General features: G+C 39.1%; 2 protein-coding genes and 1 long non-coding RNA gene across 4 annotated transcripts in view; 2 read left to right on the top strand and 1 right to left on the bottom strand.

Moving 5' to 3' along the window:
* pou2f1b (POU class 2 homeobox 1b) overlaps positions 1-21,005 on the bottom strand; it is a 39,005-nt gene that overhangs the window by 9,666 nt on the left and 8,334 nt on the right. Inside the window, exons 2-13 of the mRNA XM_088352949.1 lie at positions 14,355-14,420; positions 12,989-13,080; positions 10,442-10,621; positions 8,701-8,818; positions 8,505-8,596; positions 8,218-8,391; positions 7,995-8,131; positions 7,739-7,898; positions 7,408-7,590; positions 7,199-7,313; positions 5,610-5,937; positions 3,228-3,316 (exon numbers count right to left, since the gene is read on the bottom strand). Coding sequence (XP_088209075.1) covers positions 3,228-3,316; positions 5,610-5,937; positions 7,199-7,313; positions 7,408-7,590; positions 7,739-7,898; positions 7,995-8,131; positions 8,218-8,391; positions 8,505-8,596; positions 8,701-8,818; positions 10,442-10,621; positions 12,989-13,080; positions 14,355-14,420 — 1,734 coding nt within the window. The remainder of the gene's footprint in view (positions 1-3,227; positions 3,317-5,609; positions 5,938-7,198; positions 7,314-7,407; positions 7,591-7,738; positions 7,899-7,994; positions 8,132-8,217; positions 8,392-8,504; positions 8,597-8,700; positions 8,819-10,441; positions 10,622-12,988; positions 13,081-14,354; positions 14,421-21,005) is intronic.
* On the top strand, positions 6,610-11,515 carry LOC148352956 (uncharacterized). 2 transcript variants are annotated; one of them, XR_015852701.1, is made up of 4 exons: positions 6,610-7,573; positions 7,834-7,922; positions 9,077-9,171; positions 11,352-11,515. It is a non-coding gene; the product is annotated as an uncharacterized LOC148352956 (long non-coding RNA). The 2 variants fall into 2 exon arrangements; XR_015852700.1 differs by lacking the exon at positions 9,077-9,171.
* The window catches only part of LOC148352954 (coxsackievirus and adenovirus receptor homolog), a 32,836-nt gene continuing 26,568 nt past the window's right edge, over positions 14,738-21,005 (top strand). Inside the window, exon 1 of the mRNA XM_088352946.1 lies at positions 14,738-14,882. The gene's annotated coding sequence lies outside the window, so the exon portion shown is untranslated. The remainder of the gene's footprint in view (positions 14,883-21,005) is intronic.

The raw sequence follows: 21,005 nt of genomic DNA, 5'->3' as shown, positions 1-21,005 counted from the left end.
GGGTGCACACATTTTCATGAATACGATATATTGCTGATTGTTGTTTTTCATATTAAAAAATAAACACCTCTAAGTAAGCCAACAGAGGGGGAGGGATGAGGAAAGGAAATTTGTGAACCCGTAAATAGTTAAATTGCATTGATAGGAGATGGGTGGATGAGGCTAAATGCTATTGAACAGGCTTGGGGAGTAATGGAATACATGTAACGGCATATGTCAAATTACAGGTACATTTAGTTAAAATAAGGATTACTTAGCTGGATTCAGTTTTATTTAAAAGTATATTTACATATACAAAATGCGCCGTTGGGCAATTGTGTCAGTCATCATTTCAATCACTGATACTAGAGAGACAGAGAATACACACGATGTGCACGAGCCGTTGCACAGATAGTATATACAGCACTCATTCATCACTGTGTTTGTCCCACTATGTAGCAAGTAAAAGCACTTTTCTTTTTGTCTGCATTTCATTTCTCCTTCAATGTAGCACTCATTTTGCTTGTGTGTTTGCGTATTAAGCACTGAGCAGCGTATTAAGCACTGAGCAGCGTAGCTGCGCCCTAGTGATGTGTTCAGGGAAATTGAGTAAAATTGACAGTCTTTTTGTATTTTCCAATTATTTTTGTTCAAAATCCACTATACAATCACTGTATTGTTATGTTGTGAGAATGTTTCACTAAGCCTAGTAAATCTGAAAATTGTCAAGAGGTTTGGCATCCCCACTTCAAACAAGTAAAACTTGAACTTGGGCACAAGACATTCCAGGGTTTGTTGGAAATTTAGAAAGCTAACAGTGTGTCTTAAACATTATTACATCCTTATTGTGCTCTTAACGTGAATTAAAACAGAGCATATCTACAAGCAACTACCTGACCTTGGTTTCTTCCAATTATTTTCCAAGGTTAGATTGTTCATTTATCTTAACCTTCCTGTTGTCCTCGGGTCCAAATGACCCACCACTGTGTGGTTAAGAGACCCAAAAAAAAAACCCCCATAAATTATGTTTTATTTAACTTTAAATGTGACCTTTCGTAGATTGCTCCCAACAGCAGTACATATCTCCATGTAAACTGTTTAAAAAAAGGACAAAAATGGACCTTAAAATGAGAACCACACAAGAGTTAAAAATACCCTAGTAACGTTTTGGTTTAGTTTGTCTTTTTATCAGCATATTTGGTATCTGAGTAATTCAAAAGTAATCAAGTTACATTACTGCAATATCATAGTATTCGGATTACGATACCGATTACATTTTCAACAGGTAACTAGCAACTGTAAACATTTTTTAAGTGAGCCTCCTAACCTCGTTACTAAATGAAAATATATGAGTTCTCCCTAAGGCAGGAGACATCTGTTTATCAGCTGACCTTTTCTCTGAAACGGTTATTTGCATATTCATTGTTTATGTATTGTTAATTAGGCGTTAAGTTGTAGATGTCGTTTTAATGAGATGATTACATTTATAGTGTGGAAATCCATCAGACTCAAATTACATTTCCAAGAAGAGGTACATTGTTTGTCTGGAGGGAATATTTAAATAATCTTTAAACATGCAAGGGTATGATAGTGAACGCAATGGCACTGTAATGGAATGTAAATTCTCTATACGTCATGTACACATTCATCTCATGAAAATTCTCAACTGCTCTAATAGATTTTTTTGATTTATGAACCATCCTCTTGGTCTCCTTCCATTAAATTCTGCTCTGTAGATCCTCTTCAACATTCGCTCCTCATCCATACTCTCCATGAAAGCATGACCAACTTGGGTGCCGAGGTGCCCAACTTGTTTGGGTGTTTGGGCAATTGGGTTGGCCATGGTCCAAAAATTTTTGTGTGTGGTTTTTTTTTGCTATTTATTTCCCTTTTATTTTCTTTGTTATTGTAAGTGTGTGTCTTGCTGTCGGTCACCCCTCTTGAGGGATATGACCAAGGTAGATATATAGATAGATAGAATGAACCATCCAGGCACACACAATACAAAGCCTCATCATCTGCTATCCAAATATGTGGGAGTAAAAACATCATTTAGCTGGACAATTTTAAGAGATAATTAGAAGGCGTGTGAGTAATAATGTGTTTGTATGAATTTGGCAACAAAGGAACCCATTTTATTCATCTCAGAGGACTGCCATATAGTTACTCTCAGTCAACTGTGAATAAAAGTCAGACTACTCAGATAATGTCCATTAACAGCGAACCTGCTTTCTTGTTTGGGGCTCTGACATTTGTTAGTTTTACATCGACGGCAGCAATCAATGAGAGTTGTTTTGAGCTGTCTTTTAAGCAGGGATCAGAATGGAGATTTTCATTTTCAGCTGAAATAGCCAGGGTCCAGGGGCCGCAGGCCCCGGCCACGTCCAGGGCGGAGCCCGGTGGGGGGCTCAGGGGGGCAAACCCACCCGAAGCCAACGGCATTTATCTTATTTGCTATGTGAAAATTGCACTAGAATGAATTAAATCCAACAAAACAGAAACCATGTATTTTTTTCAGTTTTAAGATGTTTAAAACAACTGGGGGATTACAATGTTACAACCATCACCATTGTTGTTGTGTTTTGATGATGAAGATGGACCTTGTATTTAGCTACTAATCAACAATATATATGAAAATATATACATTAATAACCATTCATCATTAATTTGAAAATAGAATGCACAAACTGAACATGCTTATCTTGATTCCTTTATCAATCTCGGAGACAAAAGCCTCGTCTTCTTTTCTTAGTATTTTCATATTTACTTTTTCAAACACTCATTTCACCGTTTGAAAAGACCGAAAGGAGCGCCATGTTTGAGAAAGCCAATGCTCTGAACAAAAGCTCCGCTGATAGGTTATCAGCGAACCTATTGACCAATGGTAGGAGTCGATCTATTTGTTGTGTGTTATAGATCTAATGCACTGTGCTTCTTTTTGCCGATTTGTCACGCGAACTGCTAACTTGGGGTGATGAAACAGTCACGTATCATACCTCACCCCCCCAAAATATTTTCTCATCGAATTTAGACAATTTACGGGAATGACCTTTGGGGTTCAAAAACAGCGGAAATCCGCGGATCCGCGGAAAATTCTGATCACTGTTTAAGGGTCTACATCTGCTTTTTGTTAAAAATGTATCCGTCCAAGAATTTTGGGGACTTGTTTCCAAATATAATGCATGTATTTATATACGACATCATCAGCACATTTTTGTAAATGCAAAGTAAATCATGATAACCCTCACCTTGAATCGTGGCCAACATGTTGTTGTTCATGACAGCAGGACTCAGAGCACTGCCAAGGCCACCAGGAGTCAAACTGAGCACGGCCCCACTGCAAACATGCAGCAAGATTAAAAAGTCAGTTGTTAACTGTTGGGTAAAAAACACTGCAGCACAATAGAAGTTAATAAAAGGTGTTCCCAAACAAAATTGTATTTTCAATTGGGTACAGAACATTTAGTTGTTCCTCTCCACATTTTTATGCAAATATGTTGCAAAATATTCAGCACCTAGAGCTGTGACGTCATTGAAGGAACACACTTGCTTAATGGCGAATCCAATAAACACAACGGGCGACCCCCATAACAGACAGCGATGAAAAGTAATTGCAGGCCGCTCAATGATTGACAAATGGTAGACAAATAAGGATTTTTGTCTGTGGTTTCTGCCACGTGTGTCGTGATTGGAAAAATGTTGCCGTTTTTCGCTGAGGCTTCGGAGGCGTTTTGCTGATCAGTCCCAGTTAGGCCCCTTTTGGTGGCGCTTTGTGTGTACCAAGTAACCCATTTGGCTGCTTGCATATTATTGTACTGTTACTCAGAGGTGGGTGGTAACTGAGTACATTTACTCTGTTACATTTACCTGAGTAAGTTTTGAGAAATTTTGCACTTGTAGGAGTATTTTTAAATCCCTATACTTTTACTTGAGTAAATTTGTGAAGAAAAAAACTGTACTTTTGAACCGCTACATTAGGCAACATTGAAGTCGTTATTGCGTTACTTAATAAATTCCCTCCACGTAGGTACGCGTCTGTATTATGACGGAGACCTCCGCCAGCTTCAACCATGTCTAACCAATCAAACATAGCAGCCTCGTCACGTTACCATATTCAACTTCAGCGGGGGGGGGGATTTTTGTTTACGGATGAAACAGATAAAAAAATGTCGCTTAGCAATACAGACTAGGAAAACACAGAAGAGGTGGCGCACCCCTGGCCTCACCTCAAAAGCATTTTCCCCTTAAAAGGGTGCCAAACACCCGCTACAATACGCAATGTCTCCTTTATTTGCCTAAACAAAGGGAGATTTCTGCATTCAAGTATTCAACCTCGAACTTGAGGAAACATGTAGCAGTAAGTTTCCGAAATTCAAATTTCAACTTGACTTTGGTTTTATTTGCTATTTGTTACCTGCTTGTTTTATTGGGTGTCCTGAAAGGTGCTTAAAAGTAAAATGTATTATAATTATTATCCTCAACCATCCGCCGTTTTTGGTTTAACCTTCCTCTTTTAAAAATTATTTTTTACATTAAATACATATATGGGAAGGCTTTTTTACTGTGCCTTATGCGCAGTGCATATAAATTTAGCTAGAACCCACACCCACGCCCACTTTGTAGTTTTTAATTTTTTTAGTTTAATTTATACTATTTTTAATTCATTGTTTATTAAAGCACTTGAATTTACATTGATTATTTTATTCTACTTTTAAATTAAATGTATTTATTGTTGAATTGGATGGACTTCATTTGATGATCTGATTGGTTGTTTTAAAAAAAAAACAATAAGACATGGCTACAGTTACTCAGTACTTGAGCAATTTTTTTCACCAAGTACTTTTTACTTTTACTCAAGTATTTGGATGACTACTTTTAGTTTTATTCATTCATTGATTCATTATCTGCACCACTTATCCTCAGTAGGGTCGCGAAGGTGCTGGAGCCCATCCCAGCTATCTTCGGGCAGTGGGCAGGGGACACCCTGAACTGGTTGCCAGCCAGTCGCAGGGCACACAGGGACAGACAACTCATTCACACCTAGGGACAATTCGGATTGGCCAATTAACCTGACATGCATGTTTTTGGAATGTGGGAGGAAACCGGAGTGCCCGGAGGAAACCCACGCAAGCATGGGGAGAACATGCAAACTCCACACAGGGGGTTCAATCTCATGACCTCAGAATTGTGCCGCACTAACCACTGCGCCGCTGTGCTGCCCTACTTTTAGTTTTACTTGGGTAGTATTATTTTCAAGTAACAGTACTTTAACTTGAGTAAAACTTCCGGCGACTCTACACATCTCTGCCATTACTGAATCCACCTGCGACAGAATGCCTAGCCATTCTCCACAAAACTTATCTAAATTTCGCTTAAAACACACGTGACCTCTTAAGACAAATCCAAACGTAAAACAATATGGCGACTGGCTGTCTACGGTGCTGATATTCCTCCAATGACGTCACAGCTCAGGATGACAAAGACATGCTGTCTTCAAAATGCATTTCCTCGGGTAATTAGAATATAACTGAGAAATTATATATTTTATAGAATGCAAAAACCATGTACCATTCCCACACGTTTGCATGAATTTGGGAATACCTTTAAAATGATTGCTTAGAACTACAAACCCTGGAGCAAAGGAGGAAGAGCCCATTAGCCCCGGATTCAGCCCCGCCGCAGCAGCCATGGCTGCAAAACTCGCACTGGTGGGCAACTGGGCTGCCCCCTGAAACGCTGTGGACAAGTTTGGAGTGGCCACCATCACCTGGCCTGTCCCAAGCGTCGTGCCTATGGATGTTGGGGCCTGAGTGACGATGGCCTGCGCTTGAGTGTTGACCTTATTCTCTGTGGTGGTGGACTGAACAGACTTCGAGGGCGAACTTATAGAGGTAAGTGCAGTAATCACAGGTGTCGTGGAGATGACAGATGCAGTATTTGTTGCTCCGACTGTTGTGCCTTGAAAGTAAGGGAGGTTGTTACAAATTACTTGGAGTGCAGGGTAATATTTATTCAGTAGGACATCCCCCCTTGTGAAGGGCCTTGAAGGTCTAGAACAAGGGTGTCAAACTAATGTACCTTGAGGGCCACATGGAAGAAAAAACATTCTTACGAGGAAGAGACAAGTAAATGAATGACATCAAAAGTTTGCCTGATCTGAAGAGCTGGGTGTCTTTTTTGAGGCTCACAATTAAATGATTCACAAATGCAAGATTTGGTTATAAAACGATTTTTGAGGGTTTTGTTCACATCGATATATTTTTGTTTTTTTTTCAACCGTGCGTTCAAAAAAAACCCCCCAAAAAAACCAATGAATTCATTTACACTATTGATTTAACTCAGGGAAACTATAGAGACTGGAAAAAAAACAAAATAAGCACACAAAGAGCTAATTCAAAACATCAATTTAATGAAGTCTTTTTGCTTTTTATTTTATAATAAAAATATTTTCCTGATTATGAGAACTCCGCTGTTAGATTTCATATCTATTATAGAAAGGAGCTAAAGTTTATTATTATCTGCAAAGAGACCAAGTTGCTATTTTTTTTTAAATTCGCAAATTTTTGTATTGCCTTAAATAAGAATCTGTGACTTATTTTAAGTAAAATAATGACATGGTAGGTTTATTCAATTTGAGTTGATTAAGGGTAGTCAGCAAATACAGCTATGGGAGTGTAAGATACCTTTGGTGACATCTAGTGGACATATTTAAAGCTGCAAGTCATTGACGCTAATTTTTCTCTCAAGGTTCTCTCAGCATTGTCTCGCAGGCCACGAGTTTGACATATGCAGTATCGAAACTATTACTACTACTTTATTATTAAGTGTGTATTCTGTGTAGCACTATCTAGATACTCTATATAACACGCTACACTGGGTTTTAACACGTCACATTTGGTATTTGTGTATTGTATTCTTTTTGCTTTATTATTGTTTTTTTCTCCAGCACAGGGATGCTGCTGGAAGTGTAAATTTCCCTGCGGGGATGAATAAAGTATCTATCTATCTATCTACTATAATTTACATAACGTGTACAAATTGTGTGCTAAAATAACAGCAAATTGCATACGCCACCAGTTCAACATTTTGTGTTTCGCGCATCTTAGCATTTTATGTTATAACGCAAATATAAAGAAATTTGTCAAATGACCCATTAATCATTCTATTAACTGTAAGGAATGAATTTGATTTCAAAAGGAAACAACAGTATTACACGCACCTGTAAAAGACAAATTGGAGACACTGGTGCTGGTAAGAGGCATCACCGGATTTACAGTCAGTGTAGTGGGCGTGTTTATAGTTGGACTGCTCACTAGGCCTGCTGTGCTGGCCACCTTGAAAATAAGAATAAGTTGTTATGCTAAAATCACTCCAAAAATAATCTAGATCCAAATGTGAATGGGTTTCTTTATCCATGTTTTTCCTCACCAATGGGCTACTGGGTGTAAAGATGCTTTTGATGGGGGTACCGCCTACACTGCCTGTACTTGGAGGGTTTATCCTTTTCTCCTTCTGACGACGATTGCAGAACCAGACCCGGATCACCTCCTTTTCCATGTTGAGCTGGTCAGCGATCATGGTGATCTCTTCAGAGGTAGGTTTTTGGTTCTGCTTGAAGAGGGCAAAGACGCCAGAGAGACCTTGTCAGTACACACCAACCGATACCACCACATCTTTAAACATCTAAATTTGTCCGACCAGACATTATCATTTAACTAACTGTATAAAATAGTTTAAATGACTACAACATGTTTCTAACCTCCAGAAAGCTCTTTTCTAAGGCCACACGTATATTGGTTTCAATACTAGTCCTCTTCTTTCGTCTGCGATTAATCCCCTCAATGCCCATGCCAGGAGAGCCAAGGGCACTGGGGGAAGAAAGCCCCTGGTCAGACGACAGATTCTCTGCACAAACAGCACCGGGAAAACAAAAGGAGAGGAAGGTAAAGGCAAGGCACATCACTAATACCCAGAAACACATTAAAAATGTGAAAAGGTTTAGGGACAAACCTGCATCATTAAGCCACTTTTCCAGCAGTGGTTTGAGTTTGCACATGTTCTTAAAGCTCAAATTCAAGGCCTCAAACCGAGAGATCGTTGTTTGGCTGAAATCGTTTCCATAGAGCTTACCCATGGCCAGGCCAACGTCCCCCTGGTCAACATGAGGGATAATGCATGTAATGCTATGAAAGACTCAATATCACAGGTGCCGTCAAATGTATTGCATCAGGGAGGTACCTGTGTAAACCCCAGTTTTATCCGCCTCTGTTTGAATGTTTTGGCAAACTGCTCTAGTTCCTCCAGATCGCTTGGCTCCTCGAGAGTAGGTGTATCCAGATGCTTGGGCGGTGTTTGACTGTGGGGCAGCGTCTGCATGGGTGTGGCAGATATGGTACGCGTAGGAGTTGCAGGCTTGTTGTTGCAAAGGACAAAGTAATGCCAATTAGATTGGAGCATGGGTGCCTCAAATAATTATTTTTAAAAACGGTTCTGTGAAAACCCATTTTATGGAATAAAACACCAACCTGTGTTGCAAGGGTGATGCTAGGTTGCGTTGGCAGGGGGTTAGCTTGGCTTTGAGGTAGTTGAGTGAGAAGACTCTGCGCTTGCAATATGCCTATGAGGTAAACAAAAACCAAGGGGATGTCAGATAATTAAATTAATCATAATAAATCAGTTACAAATAAAAAACATTTCCCTGTGCAGTTGTCGTGCACTTACTCTGCTGGGCATGCGGCGTCTGAGAGATGATGAATTGTGCAGGTTGCAACTGGGTTGCAATATGATGACCAGGTTGCACAAGTACAAACTGGGGTAGACTTAAATTCTGCTGCTGCAGCTGCAGAGAAAAAAATTGATAATGTGATGATTGGGAGCCATTTGGGTTTATGGCCATTGATGAGGAATGGACTGAAGATTGCAAAGGATGTAACATTACAAATAAAGAGCATTTCCTCTAAAAGGATATCACTCTGACACTAACCCATTTCACTTCCATTGCAGTGAGTCAATTATTACTTCCCTTAATTATAAAAGAGCTACTATCACTTATATTTGTCATTACAACAATGTGTTAACTGCAAGCGGTCATTTGCAGTGAAACTCTGTAAGTGACAATGAGTGGAAGAGGAGGTGATCATCCTGAAAATCAAGAGTCAGCGGAAGTGACTACTCTATCTACTTTGCAAATTGGTAAACAGAGTTCACTACAAAACATTGTGTCTGCACATGTGCAACAAGACTCAATCTACTATACTTCAAGAAAAATGTTTGGCAAAGATAGACCACTTTTCGAGAGGGTTTACACAATTTGCCTGATGCATCATTTGTCTTGCGCCTTATAGTGTGCACCAGATTGTGAGGCCGTATTTACGCATTAATTGATCAGTCAGAATTTATCTCTAATCACAAATGAATAACTTTGAATGCAACAGGAATCGAACCCAGATCATTGCGTGGAGGCCGCCGTATCCCATACACTACACTCTGCAGACAACACATGAAAAGGCTCATCTCATCATCAGACTATTTTTAGTCACATTGCCAAATAGTTGATTTTATTACTTGGCTGGACGGCAGAAATATTGTCAGACATTAAATGGGTCTAGGGTAAAGCCAACTTAGAGAAGTTTTCACAAAGTGCATGAGATGCTGAACTGAATGACGATAAGGGCATTGTGGTAAGTAATTCGGGCGTCCTGAAAAATATAAATAAATGCGTGGCCGTACATTATCAAAACGTTTCTAACTTAGAATGCTTATTTTGAGCAGGAGAAAAGTGAAACAACATTCTCACTACTCAATTATATCTGACACCGTGACTAAAAATATTGTAATAATCAGAAAAGACTTAATGCCTTTGAATGTGTTGTTGTATCCCTAGAGGTCTAGTGGATTGGTTCTGGCACACTCCATGCCGCCATCTACTGTACCTTTGATTCCTGTTGCATTCAACGTTATGCAACTGTGAACAACCATCCATGTCCCTTGTGGCTTGGTGGTCACGTACCGGTGCTACTATCATTGCTATCAGGTTCAATCCGTGTTACCACTTTTGTTATGCAATTGTGGTCTGCAATCAAGTTTATCGGCCTATCAATGATTGCACAGACGTGGTAACGCATTTTTAATTTTGTCTGCATAAAAGGCACATCAGTTTATAAAGAACACTTTCAAATTTCTGGGAAATTTTGGGTTTTTTTTGGGTTGCACCTTAAAGTTTCGGAAATATGGTAACAGATTCGAATCAGAATTTATTTCATGCAGGACATGTGGCAAAACTATCTAAAATAAGAGATGTGGAAACACGCATACATTCACACATACACACAGTATATACAATATTGTACTGAAATAGCGAGGTCACAATCATTTGCTTAGCAGCTAACTGTTGTTCAATTAACAAATATCCAAGTGAAATAAAAATGAGAAAAAAATGATGGGAATAGTGATAATTTCTTACAGGAGAGATCTGGATGGGCTGTGATAGGGGTAGCTGGGTAATGGGCGTGGCTGCAGAAGCAGAAATGCTGGCCCCAGTGGTGCCATTCTGCTGGTTGGCTGAATGCTGCACGGCTGCAGCCAGGAGCTGAGCCTGTGCCTGGTGGAGCAACAGCTGCTGCTGGGCTGGGGTCAGAGTCAGCTAAGGGAGAAGTCAACAGTAGAATTACCCCATGAATAATGCAGTCTATAAATGTCTTACAATAAACCTGAAAATTAATGAAACTAAGGTAGGATTGTGGTAAGGAGAACAATATTGATGATGATTAATTATAGTGATTGTTTTGGGGATTATTATCCTCATAATCATTTTATTAAGCAGAGCCCTTTTCAGTCAGTTACAGTATGAATTCAGTTTTTGTTGATATGTATTTAACTGGTGCTTTGTAAGCATCTCATAACCACAAACAATTTAAAATCAATTTATAATTACAGAGAGGTAATATAATACAGTGGTTCGCACTTTATATGAACACCACCAAACGGAAAAATTTCGGCATACAATTTTTTTTTTTACAAAAATCTACCACGCTTTACTAAGGAAAATCTAGTTCACGAGCAGTCCCAGAGGCTACCACTAGAGACAGCTCAAAACTGCTCACTGCTCATCTAGTTTGTGCATTCAAAAAACTACGTTCTGATGTGACTTGCATTCGATCTCCTATGACTTCTATCCATCACCAGCGCAGAGAAGACAAGTGACGTCACACGCAATGCGTCCATAGTTTGCGGAAGTACTCATGGATGCTAAAGCCATAGCCTATCTAGCAATTTGAAAGTTATTTTGATACCAGAGGCTGAACATAGTTGTGCCACGAATTATCAATGAAATCTAAAACATATCCTTCCATTGAATGCTATCCGTGTTTCAGACAGGCACGGTGTGAAGAACATGGAAACCGAGCATCTGCGAGAGAATTGAAGATTGATGAATCGATAGTTCACAAGAGGAGGAAGCTGAAAAATGACTCAAGATGAGTTTTGTCCATGTTTTTACTTTGAATTTAATACCTAAATAAACCACAAACAAACTCAATTTTGCTCCTGCTGTATACGCACACTTATATTCTTGTCTCACATTCAATGTATCTAGCCCAGAAAAATTACTGACCTCATTTGTTTTTACCAATCAATTAAATGACTTATCAAATATAATGACCCCCCTTTTTGAGTACGAGAAAGACATTCAGGTCGAAGGAGAAGCGTACAATATCGAGCACTTAAAAATGTGCTGCAGCCATTTGAGACAAGGGAAGGGCGATGGATGGGAGGAGCTGCTTTTGCTAATTAAAATAGCTGTTATGCAGTGAATGTAAATCCTGCATAGATTTGCATATTCCTTGCCATCTGTTTCCGGGCAACGGCAGGAGCAGCTAATTAGCATACAGGCTTGATTAATCTGCCTTGTTGCCTGGCGACGCCAAAGGAGCCGAAGCTCATTTAAATGGGCTCATTCAGCCTGTGTGTGTACATGATCGCTGAAGGGCAAACCTCTTCAAACTTAACTTAAATTCCCTCTTCCACTGAAGCGGGAATGCTAAAATCCCATCTGTGATACTGGGTGGCTCCCAAGTTTGTAAAACATCAATAAATCAATATTAATTGACAACATCATTAAACCTTGCTTAAACAGGATTTAGCCTCCTCTAAGGCATGTGAATTAAATAACTTTGCATGAAAACAGTGAACTTGAAGCAAAATTGCTCAGGGCTTACTGAGCATTCTATTGTACTATCTTATAAACACCATTGGATTTTAAAAAGCAGTTTATGTAATTTCAGAGTTAAATGATTTGCTAAAAAAGTACAAAATTTCCTTTTAATTCAGGCTAAGCAAGACAGGTGACTTACCGCAGTGTTTTCAACCCTTTTTGAACGAAGGTACACTTTTATTTATAAAAAAAAATATCGAGGCACACCTTCCGTCGAAAATGTTTGAAAAGGAAATTATGTCAAATATTTCACTGTACTACCTCATAAGTAGTAATTAGTACATAAAAAGAAAATACTTAAAAAAGAATTATGTGCTTTATTTATGTTTTTATTTTTTACAGTGCAATCTTAAAACGCTTTGTTAAACAAATTAAGGTATTAAATGTCCTGTGCTACCTCATGAGCAGATAATTAGTATTCAAAAGTATGTAAAAATCTACTGCCACAGACTGATATGGATGGCTATTACAGTCTCTCGTCTGAAGATAGCAAAAATACTGAATAATGGACTGATTTTTTGGGTAAAATAAAATTGGGCAAATTCCAGCGGCACATTAGACAAGGTCTCACGGCACACTAGTGTGCACCGGCACACTTCATATTGTTTTGTGCATTAAAGAAAATCGCCTCACACGAAAAGACAATATAATGGTTGATGGAAAACTACATTTAAATTAAATTAAATTCTAAAATATTACGAATATCTTTGACTTGTGTTACTCAAGTTCATTCCAATCAATAAGTGCAACTCATTCTAAAAGGATTTTCAAAATTAAACTAGTGTAACCATATTATACCTGTTGGAGGAGAGCTTGTGCGTGTGCATTGGTGATCGCACTTGTAGTTGGCACTGTTGACCTCTGAAAATCCAATCCATTGATTGGGTTTCCTGCAAAGTGGTTAAGTAGTCAATCAACATCAGGGGAGTTCACGGATGTTTTTAAACAAAGTACAAAGGTATGTAAGCCCAAAATAAAGAATCACTTGGCTTATGCCAGAAAATCACAACACAAATGTTGGGGTCTTTTATAACAGCACCACCATACTATATAACTGAAATCAACAAGACTCTACCCGAGGGATGTAAAACTCAGTAAAAGAGTGTAAACTCAAACTTTTTAGCTTTGTTTTTCAGTATTATGCTTTATCATTCAGCCTACATAAGTAACCTAGTCCCACATACTAAAAACTTGGATGACAAGGGATCCAGCCCGCGAGCTGTATGCTTGACATGCTACTCTTTCCGAGCCTACGGACGGTCATGCCAAAAGCACAGCGGTGGAAGTAGTTGTGGAGGCGGGACAAGCAGCTGTCAATCAGGGACAAGCTGTTGTCACATTTCCCAGGCCAATGATGTACGCGTGTCGGAAGTGACTACGAGCAGTTGTACTTTGTTGAACATCGATATGGATAACATCTACAATCTGGCACATGCAAACGAAAAAGAAAATATGAATAGCAGTCATTTTAATTATTTGAATGATGGACATGGTGCACAGATGCACAGTTCCGACTTAATAACCAACTACAAATTTCAAAGAGGCAGGGATCGTGCTACCCCAGCCTTATATACTGATCTTCTAAGTCCAAATTCCATCACAGAACGGCTGAGATGTCCATATTAACGATATCACATTTTTTATTTAGTGTAGTTACTTCTATAAGCTGAAAAATGCTGCACATTTGGTATGTTCCCATTTCTAAATACATAGAAAAGAATCTAAAGTTGTCAGACAAGACAATCAAAAATTCTGACGCCAGAATTTTATCATGGTGCATTGTGGATGCAAGCTGATAAATCGTTGAGCATATCACACTAAATGATCACTACTACATCAGGACAACTCATGACATGCCATGTATCCCTACAAAATGCAAGTTGGTCCAGAATAAGGCTGTTTTCTTGTCCAGGGCATTAGACATTAGTTGTCAGACTAAATATCAATGTTGATCAATACAACCATGACTACAAGCATAGGATCGCAAATGTCGTGTTATAAATATTTATATTTGAATACATGATAAAACCCATGAGTTTCATTAGCAGCAGAGAAAATGAAATTAAAAGATTAAAGAACAGAATTTGATATCGAGTTAGATAACCGTCAAAAGTATGTATGCCTTTTTAAAAAACAAAATCATGACGATGGAGAGGTCACTTACCAGTGTTCCTGTCACCACTTTCCATTGCACATTTAGTAGTTTCTGAATGATTATTTACTTTAATATCTACAAAAGAAAGAAAAAAAAACACAGTCTGATTATCCAGTTTAAAAATATTCTGTTATACTCTTAGTACTTTGAATAAATTTGATCTGGGTATGATGTTCACGATAAAAGAAATGCAGACCAAAGCATTCAAAAAACCGTTTACAACAGAAAAGGAATTATTATTTTCAAGTACTTAAAAACGGTCAAGTCAGTGCTTTTAAAGTCTCCCCCCCCAAAAAAAAAAACACTGATCACAGCCCATTAACTCACCAACACAAGCTCCACCTGTGGTTTCAAGCATGCTTGCAGAGGTTATCTCGGGAAAAATGATCTTGGTTGGGCTAACCCCACCAACAGTGGGGGTCCAATGGGATGCTCCTCACAATGTCCCTTCTTTTAGGTTGCAAGTGGAAGTCAGCAGCTAGAGTAGTTCAGCTTTACTATGCAACACTTGACTACGCAGACTGGCACTCCAGCAAGGTTTAAGCCAACAGCACTCACACCCTCAATCTTCTTTTGCATGGCTCTGCCTCTCTTGCTCCCTCTCTGTCTTTCCCTCATTACCCTTTTTCTCTATCGCTGTGTCTCATAGTCTCCCTCTCTTCGGGATCTCTCTTCACAAACCCCCGAATCTACCTCTCAGCTTGCGCCTGCCTCAACCCCCAAAGAGTACAGTAATCACTCGTTTTTCACAGGGGATGCATTACGAAACGGTCCCGCAATAGTCAAAACCTTTATTAATTTATTAAATACGCTGTTATACATTGAAACCAAAAAAACAAACCCAATTTATAGGCTCAAGTATTTGCTAAGCAAATAATGCCTAGATGGTAGTGTGCCCGCTTTGAGACTGGGAGGTCGCTGGTTCGCGCCTCGACCGAGACATACCTAATTGGTATAATGGCGGCGCCCTCTGGCTGCGGCTGCATCGACCCGCTACAACGGGTCAGGTGTATCGACATTTCGTTCTGTGTACATTGTTACAAAGAATGACAATACAAAGGAAATTATTATTATTATTATTATTATATCAATGTACTTAATAAAAGTCGAATCATAATTTTAAAAATAATCACTCCGGTCTATTGCACAACTGTATTAAGGACGCAATCCACTTTACTAAAAATTATACTTTATCGCTATTGTGTGCAAGTTATTAAAACTGCATTTATTTTTAGGTTGCATCCCAAAGACAGAGCCATATAGGACAATTTTAAAAAATGGTAAAAGATGTCTGAAGCCAATAAAATTAAAGCCCTTGTATAAGCCTTATAATGAAGGAAACTGCAACACAAACATCAAGACCGTGTCCTCTTTGCCCTTTTGCGAAAAACATGTTTTTAACGGGCAGCACGGCGGAGCAGTGGTTAGCGCGTGTGCGCCACAGTTCTGAGATAATGAGATCGAACCTCCTGTGAGGAGTTTGCATGTTCTCCCCGTGCTTCCGTGGGTTTCCTCCGGGCACTGCGGTTTTCTCCCACATTCGAAAAACATGCATGTTACTCTTGTGTAAAAATACTAACAGTAGCATATGTCTACTTCAGCAGTTGTCTGACTAGAAATTGTGATTTATTCTATAGAGTGAAACTTCATATTGTTTTACAGTTGACTTTTGTTGTAAAGAAAAATAGCATGTCTAATTGACCAGTTGTAATATGTTGTGAGAGTTAGGTTTAATTAAGTAGACTCACTTTATATTATTTACCGTTTATTTTTATTGGACTTCAAGTGTAGGATAAATCTGTTGCTGGTGAGGTGCAATAAACATTACAAGGTTCTATAACACAAGTACCTGTCCTTGTCTATTCAAATGACTTGAATACGGCTCAGAAAATGTCAAAGTCTTTGACATACAACAACTTATTTTAAAAGTAACAGAAATAGTTGCTTTCCCTGGTAACTAGTAACATTTACTACAGAGTAGTTCAGTTACTAACTCAGTTACTTTTTGGAAGAAGTAGTGAGTAACAATAAAAAAATATTTTTTAAAGTAACCCTGCACTTTGACTGTAAACCTTAGTTAAAATTGTGTCCAATATATACTGAGGTGCACCAGAATTGGCTTGGCTTGGCTTCACATGTGCGACAATCAGCTCTGCATGGAACAATGTATTAAATAATTGCACAATTTCCATTTTATCTCCAAGTCATTTGTACTCATGATTAGAGCCGAATATGGCTCTTGAGCCATACGTAGGTTACTCCAGATGTGAAAACTGGAATAAGCGAACTTGGCATTTTTTGTTTTGCTGACTCAGCAGTGTTACGTTACAATCTACCATGCAGGAGCATCGTTCAATGTCAACATAATGTCTTGCAGGGAGTTACAAGGGTTGACCTATATGAAAAAAGTACTTCCTCAGATAAAAATGAAGTTTGTACGAATGAAAAACCTCAAAAATATCAGCAACCTTCTTTTTTTTTTTAGAGAGCCGTATCTGGCTCGCGAGCCATACGTTATCATAAAAAGAGCCATATCTGGCTCGCATGCCATACAAACTCATGAAAAGCGCCGTATATGGCTTGCCCTTAACCCATGGTATGGATATTGAAGGTGTCAGAAATGCAAAAAATAGCACCGAAGAGAAAGTTCTGTTTGAAATACATCCTTTCACAAAAGGCTGTTTTTCTTAGAAGTTTTCAGTTTGGAGTAGCGTGCGCTGCTCATCAATTCTCTTGGGATTTATTCCCGCAAGGCAAAGTTGTTCTGAATGAATATACAGCAACTGTGTGCGATGTCGGCGGCGCAGTGGTTAGCGTGTGTGCAGCACAGTTCTGAGGTCATGAGATCGAACCTTCTCGTGTGGAGTTTGCATGTTCTACCCGTGCTTGCGTGGGTTTCCTCCCACATTCCAAAAACATGCAAGTCAGATTAATTGGAGGGTCCAAATTGTACCAAGGTGTGAATGGGCGAGTGAGTTGTCTGTCCCTATGTGCCCTGTGATGGGCTGGCAACCGGTCTGGGATATCCCCTGCCCACTGCCCAAAGATAGCTGGGATGGGCTCCGGCGCCCCCGCGACCCTACTGAGGATGGGTGGTGCAGATAATGAATGAATGAATGTGTGCTTTGCGTGTATTTGTGAGAGAAAAGTTTTCCTTCTTTTGCTGGAATGAAACAAATGACAAGTGCAACTGCCGCACTCCACCCCAACCCACTTCTCCCATCTTTATAATGAAGCATTATCAGTATTCAGCTGATTAAAGCCGTATGCAAATCTTGAGCCGCCTCGTTAGCGATGCAAGACTTTGAAGTCCTACGAGTGACGCATTGCACACCGGGACGAAATGAAAGCTTCCTGCATAATTCAAAGGCCCCCTATAAATATTTATCAGCTCATTAGCATATTAATTTGATGTCTTTTGGAGGACGATAGGAAAAAAAAGCACGAAATTAGGAGGACAGTGAAGAGGAGAAGAAACTGGAGAGCATTTCTAAAAATTAATTAGGAAAGAGACAGTAAAGGCAAAAGGCTATCCAGACAGCAATGCAAGGTTCTGTCGACAGGCTGTATTAGAGGGTGCGTGGCAACTCAGAATTCTCAGAATACGTGGACCCCAGGGAAGGAGGGTTATTAGGATGGCTGCAAGAGGGTACTCAGTCAATTGGAAAGAAATAACTTCACATTATTGCAACACAACCATGCTATTATTTAAGCATTCCTCAGTATGAAAATGGCAGGAGGGTAGGGGGTTACCATTTTTAGATAAGCTTTTACATTTCCCTAGTTTTATTTTGACAGCACTTTAAATTTGTTTTAGTCATTGTTTTTATTCAGTGGGTGAAGAGTGTGTTGATGTGTGCAGAGTGCACTTGTATCCAGTGGAGCCCAACCACTAGATTGGAATGTGAGTCCTCAAAAGGAGGAGCTAAATTAAACTGTGTTCTTTAATCAACTTTAAGTCCCCCAACTTAATTTGTCTAAAAACCTAAACACTATTGCATTCTAGGTAAAGAAACCCAACAGTACCAATGAAATACAAATTTTAAAATGTTATAACCCCCGCGACCCTGCCAAGGATAAGCAGTGTAGATAATGGATGGATGGAAAATGTTATAACAATAAGTACTCACTCAGATAATAATGAACTTCGTACAAATAAAAAACCTAAAAAATTTCAGCGAAATTTCAGTGGCATTCATTTGATTTACAAAGAACACATACTTTGAAAATGTATGTTATTTGTGGTATATAAATAATTTCCAGCACAAATAATGGTCAATATAAAAAAGGAATTTTTCAAGCCTACGACAGTAGGCGCTCTTAAATTAACACAACTCATGTTTGCATTCCATTTCACCATTCCCAAAATTATTTGGCGTGTTTAGTTTTTACTTCAAAAATGCTGTGGGCTGTCGAGCATTACCTTTGACGCACCGTATTTTCTGCACTCAAGGCGTACCTTAAAGTCTTCAATTTTTTCAAAAGCTGAGCATGCGCCTTATAATACTGTGCGCCTTATATATGCATCAGTATTAAGTCTCGCAACTACGTTTAGCAGCAACCGATGCGATTTCTCCCCTGTAAAAGTAGCGTGCGGTGCATGCTTTTCCAACCAATGTGTCAATCATTTAAATCTGTAGTTATTAGCTCACGTTATTTGAAGGTAAAGGAGGCGGGTCCTTTTTAGCATTTACCGGCTCGTATAGGCTAAAGCGGGGTAAAACAAAGCCTGCAATTGGCCGAAAAACATCTGAATCACAAGTTATGTTGGTCTACGGCCTAAATGAAATATTTTTAAGGGCTAAACCGTCAGATAGCATCAGGCAACGTCCATCAATGCAGAGGTGCTATTTGGCTGATTTTGTTTTATTTGTCGGCATTATTGAGTGTTTTGGAGTACGCAAATATTTTAACAGTTGAATTCACTACACTCACGGATATAAGGGGACCATGGTTGCGTATTATCATCGAACGTGATGGCTTCAAGACAAGGTCTTTGGTGAACTACTCAGTCTTTAATATTTTGGGGTATCTACTTTCAGATTGATCGTGACACTTCTGTCATGAGTACATTTCTAAATGATCAACACATCTTCAATCCCAAGAGTTTAAACTTTTCAATAATATGTGGCATGACGTATTTCTGTGACTGGTCACATCGTACAGACAGCATGTCTGTACGCGTCGGACACACGTATCTGCTTCTCAATAGTCCGACGACCCGCCAGACCGTTAAGGGGTTAAAACATTTTAACCGACCAGTCTGACTGTTTTGGTGACGTTTCTACTGTAGCGCCTTATAGTCTAGTGCACCGTATGCATGGAAAATATTTGACAAGAGAGTATTTTTGGGGGGGTGTGCCTTATAATCCTAAAAGGATGTTTATTGTTAAACTTTAAAAATGCAGTTGCAAGACACCCAAACAGGTGGTTGCGTGAAAAGATCAATTTCTTATTCAAGTCTAGGTGGAACTTGGAATTGTGTTAAAGGGGTGATTGGGGAGTAAAAAAACTGAATAGCAATATACAGGAACTTAAAGAAGATGGGAGAAGATGGTAAACATTGATTACAGAATAAGTGGAAATCAAGTAAGGTAATAGCCGAGAAGAGGGAGGGCTATGAGTTGTAAAAGTAATAAATAAGGTGTATGGAAAAGGTAAACACAAAAAAATTGTAGAAGTACATTGCAAAAATGATGAAGAAAGAATTTTGTCAATGTCTAACTCTCCAACTCTCAGCTCTTTCTGGTGTTGTTTACAGTTAAAAATAATAAAGCAACAATAAAACTTATTTAGGCAGAGGTGCTGTAAAATGAGTAAAAAAAAAGTAAATGCTAGCTGTACAGTGTTTCAATTTGGAAGATATTTTTCTTTACATGATTTCGTGTGAGAGAGGTAGCGACAGAAGGAGGCAAGAGCCTAGCAAAAAGATTTTTAAAATGGCTCTTATTAGCGTAGTTATGTGACACAGGCTCTAAGTGGTTCAAAATTTCGCAGAGAGATTCGACACAAGACAGAGACCAAACCTAATTAGTTCACCCACTTTTTCCTCAGGTGCCCGTCGTCATCATTATACACACAAAATAAGTGAAATGTGTGTATGTTGAAGCAGTAAACTGACTAAAAAAATACTCAGAAGCTTGTGGTAGTTAATTGTGTCAATTTAAGCTAGGGCTTTCGCAAATATGACATTCGTCTAATCGCGAATAATTTTCCCATTCGCATTTACCGTCCTTTTCTCTCCACTCCTGTTTGGGACCACCCCTTGACTGAAATGTCGAGGAATTGGCATCAACGTGAAGCAGCGCAGATGCAGAACTACACAAGACTGGCTCTCTGTGTGTAGTCATTATAGCAGGTCAGTTTTTGGTTTCAAAACTATGCACCACTACAGTATTTTGAACACATTTGGGGTACACACCGAGCAACTGTGGTAAGCCCCAAAATACCCAAGAAGTGGTCTGCCAACTTTGTCTCAAGAGGGTGCTGGCCAAGGGAGCAAACACAACCAATCTCAAGCAGCATCTGAGTCCAGGCGCCCAGCCCAGTACAATTCGCAGAGCTAGTCGGCTAATGATGAATGGCAAACAATCCAGGGGTTACAACTTGTCAATTGGATATACATGATGTTTACACCCAAGTTACGACATACAAACAAGA

Source organism: Urocampus carinirostris, chromosome 14 (genome assembly GCF_059441175.1).
Source record: "Urocampus carinirostris isolate Australia breed hairy pipefish chromosome 14, RoL_Ucar_1.0, whole genome shotgun sequence".
NCBI classification, from domain to species: Eukaryota; Metazoa; Chordata; class Actinopteri; order Syngnathiformes; family Syngnathidae; genus Urocampus; species Urocampus carinirostris.
Note: the sequence above shows the minus strand (reverse complement) of the source record. Positions and strands in the feature narration are given on the sequence as shown.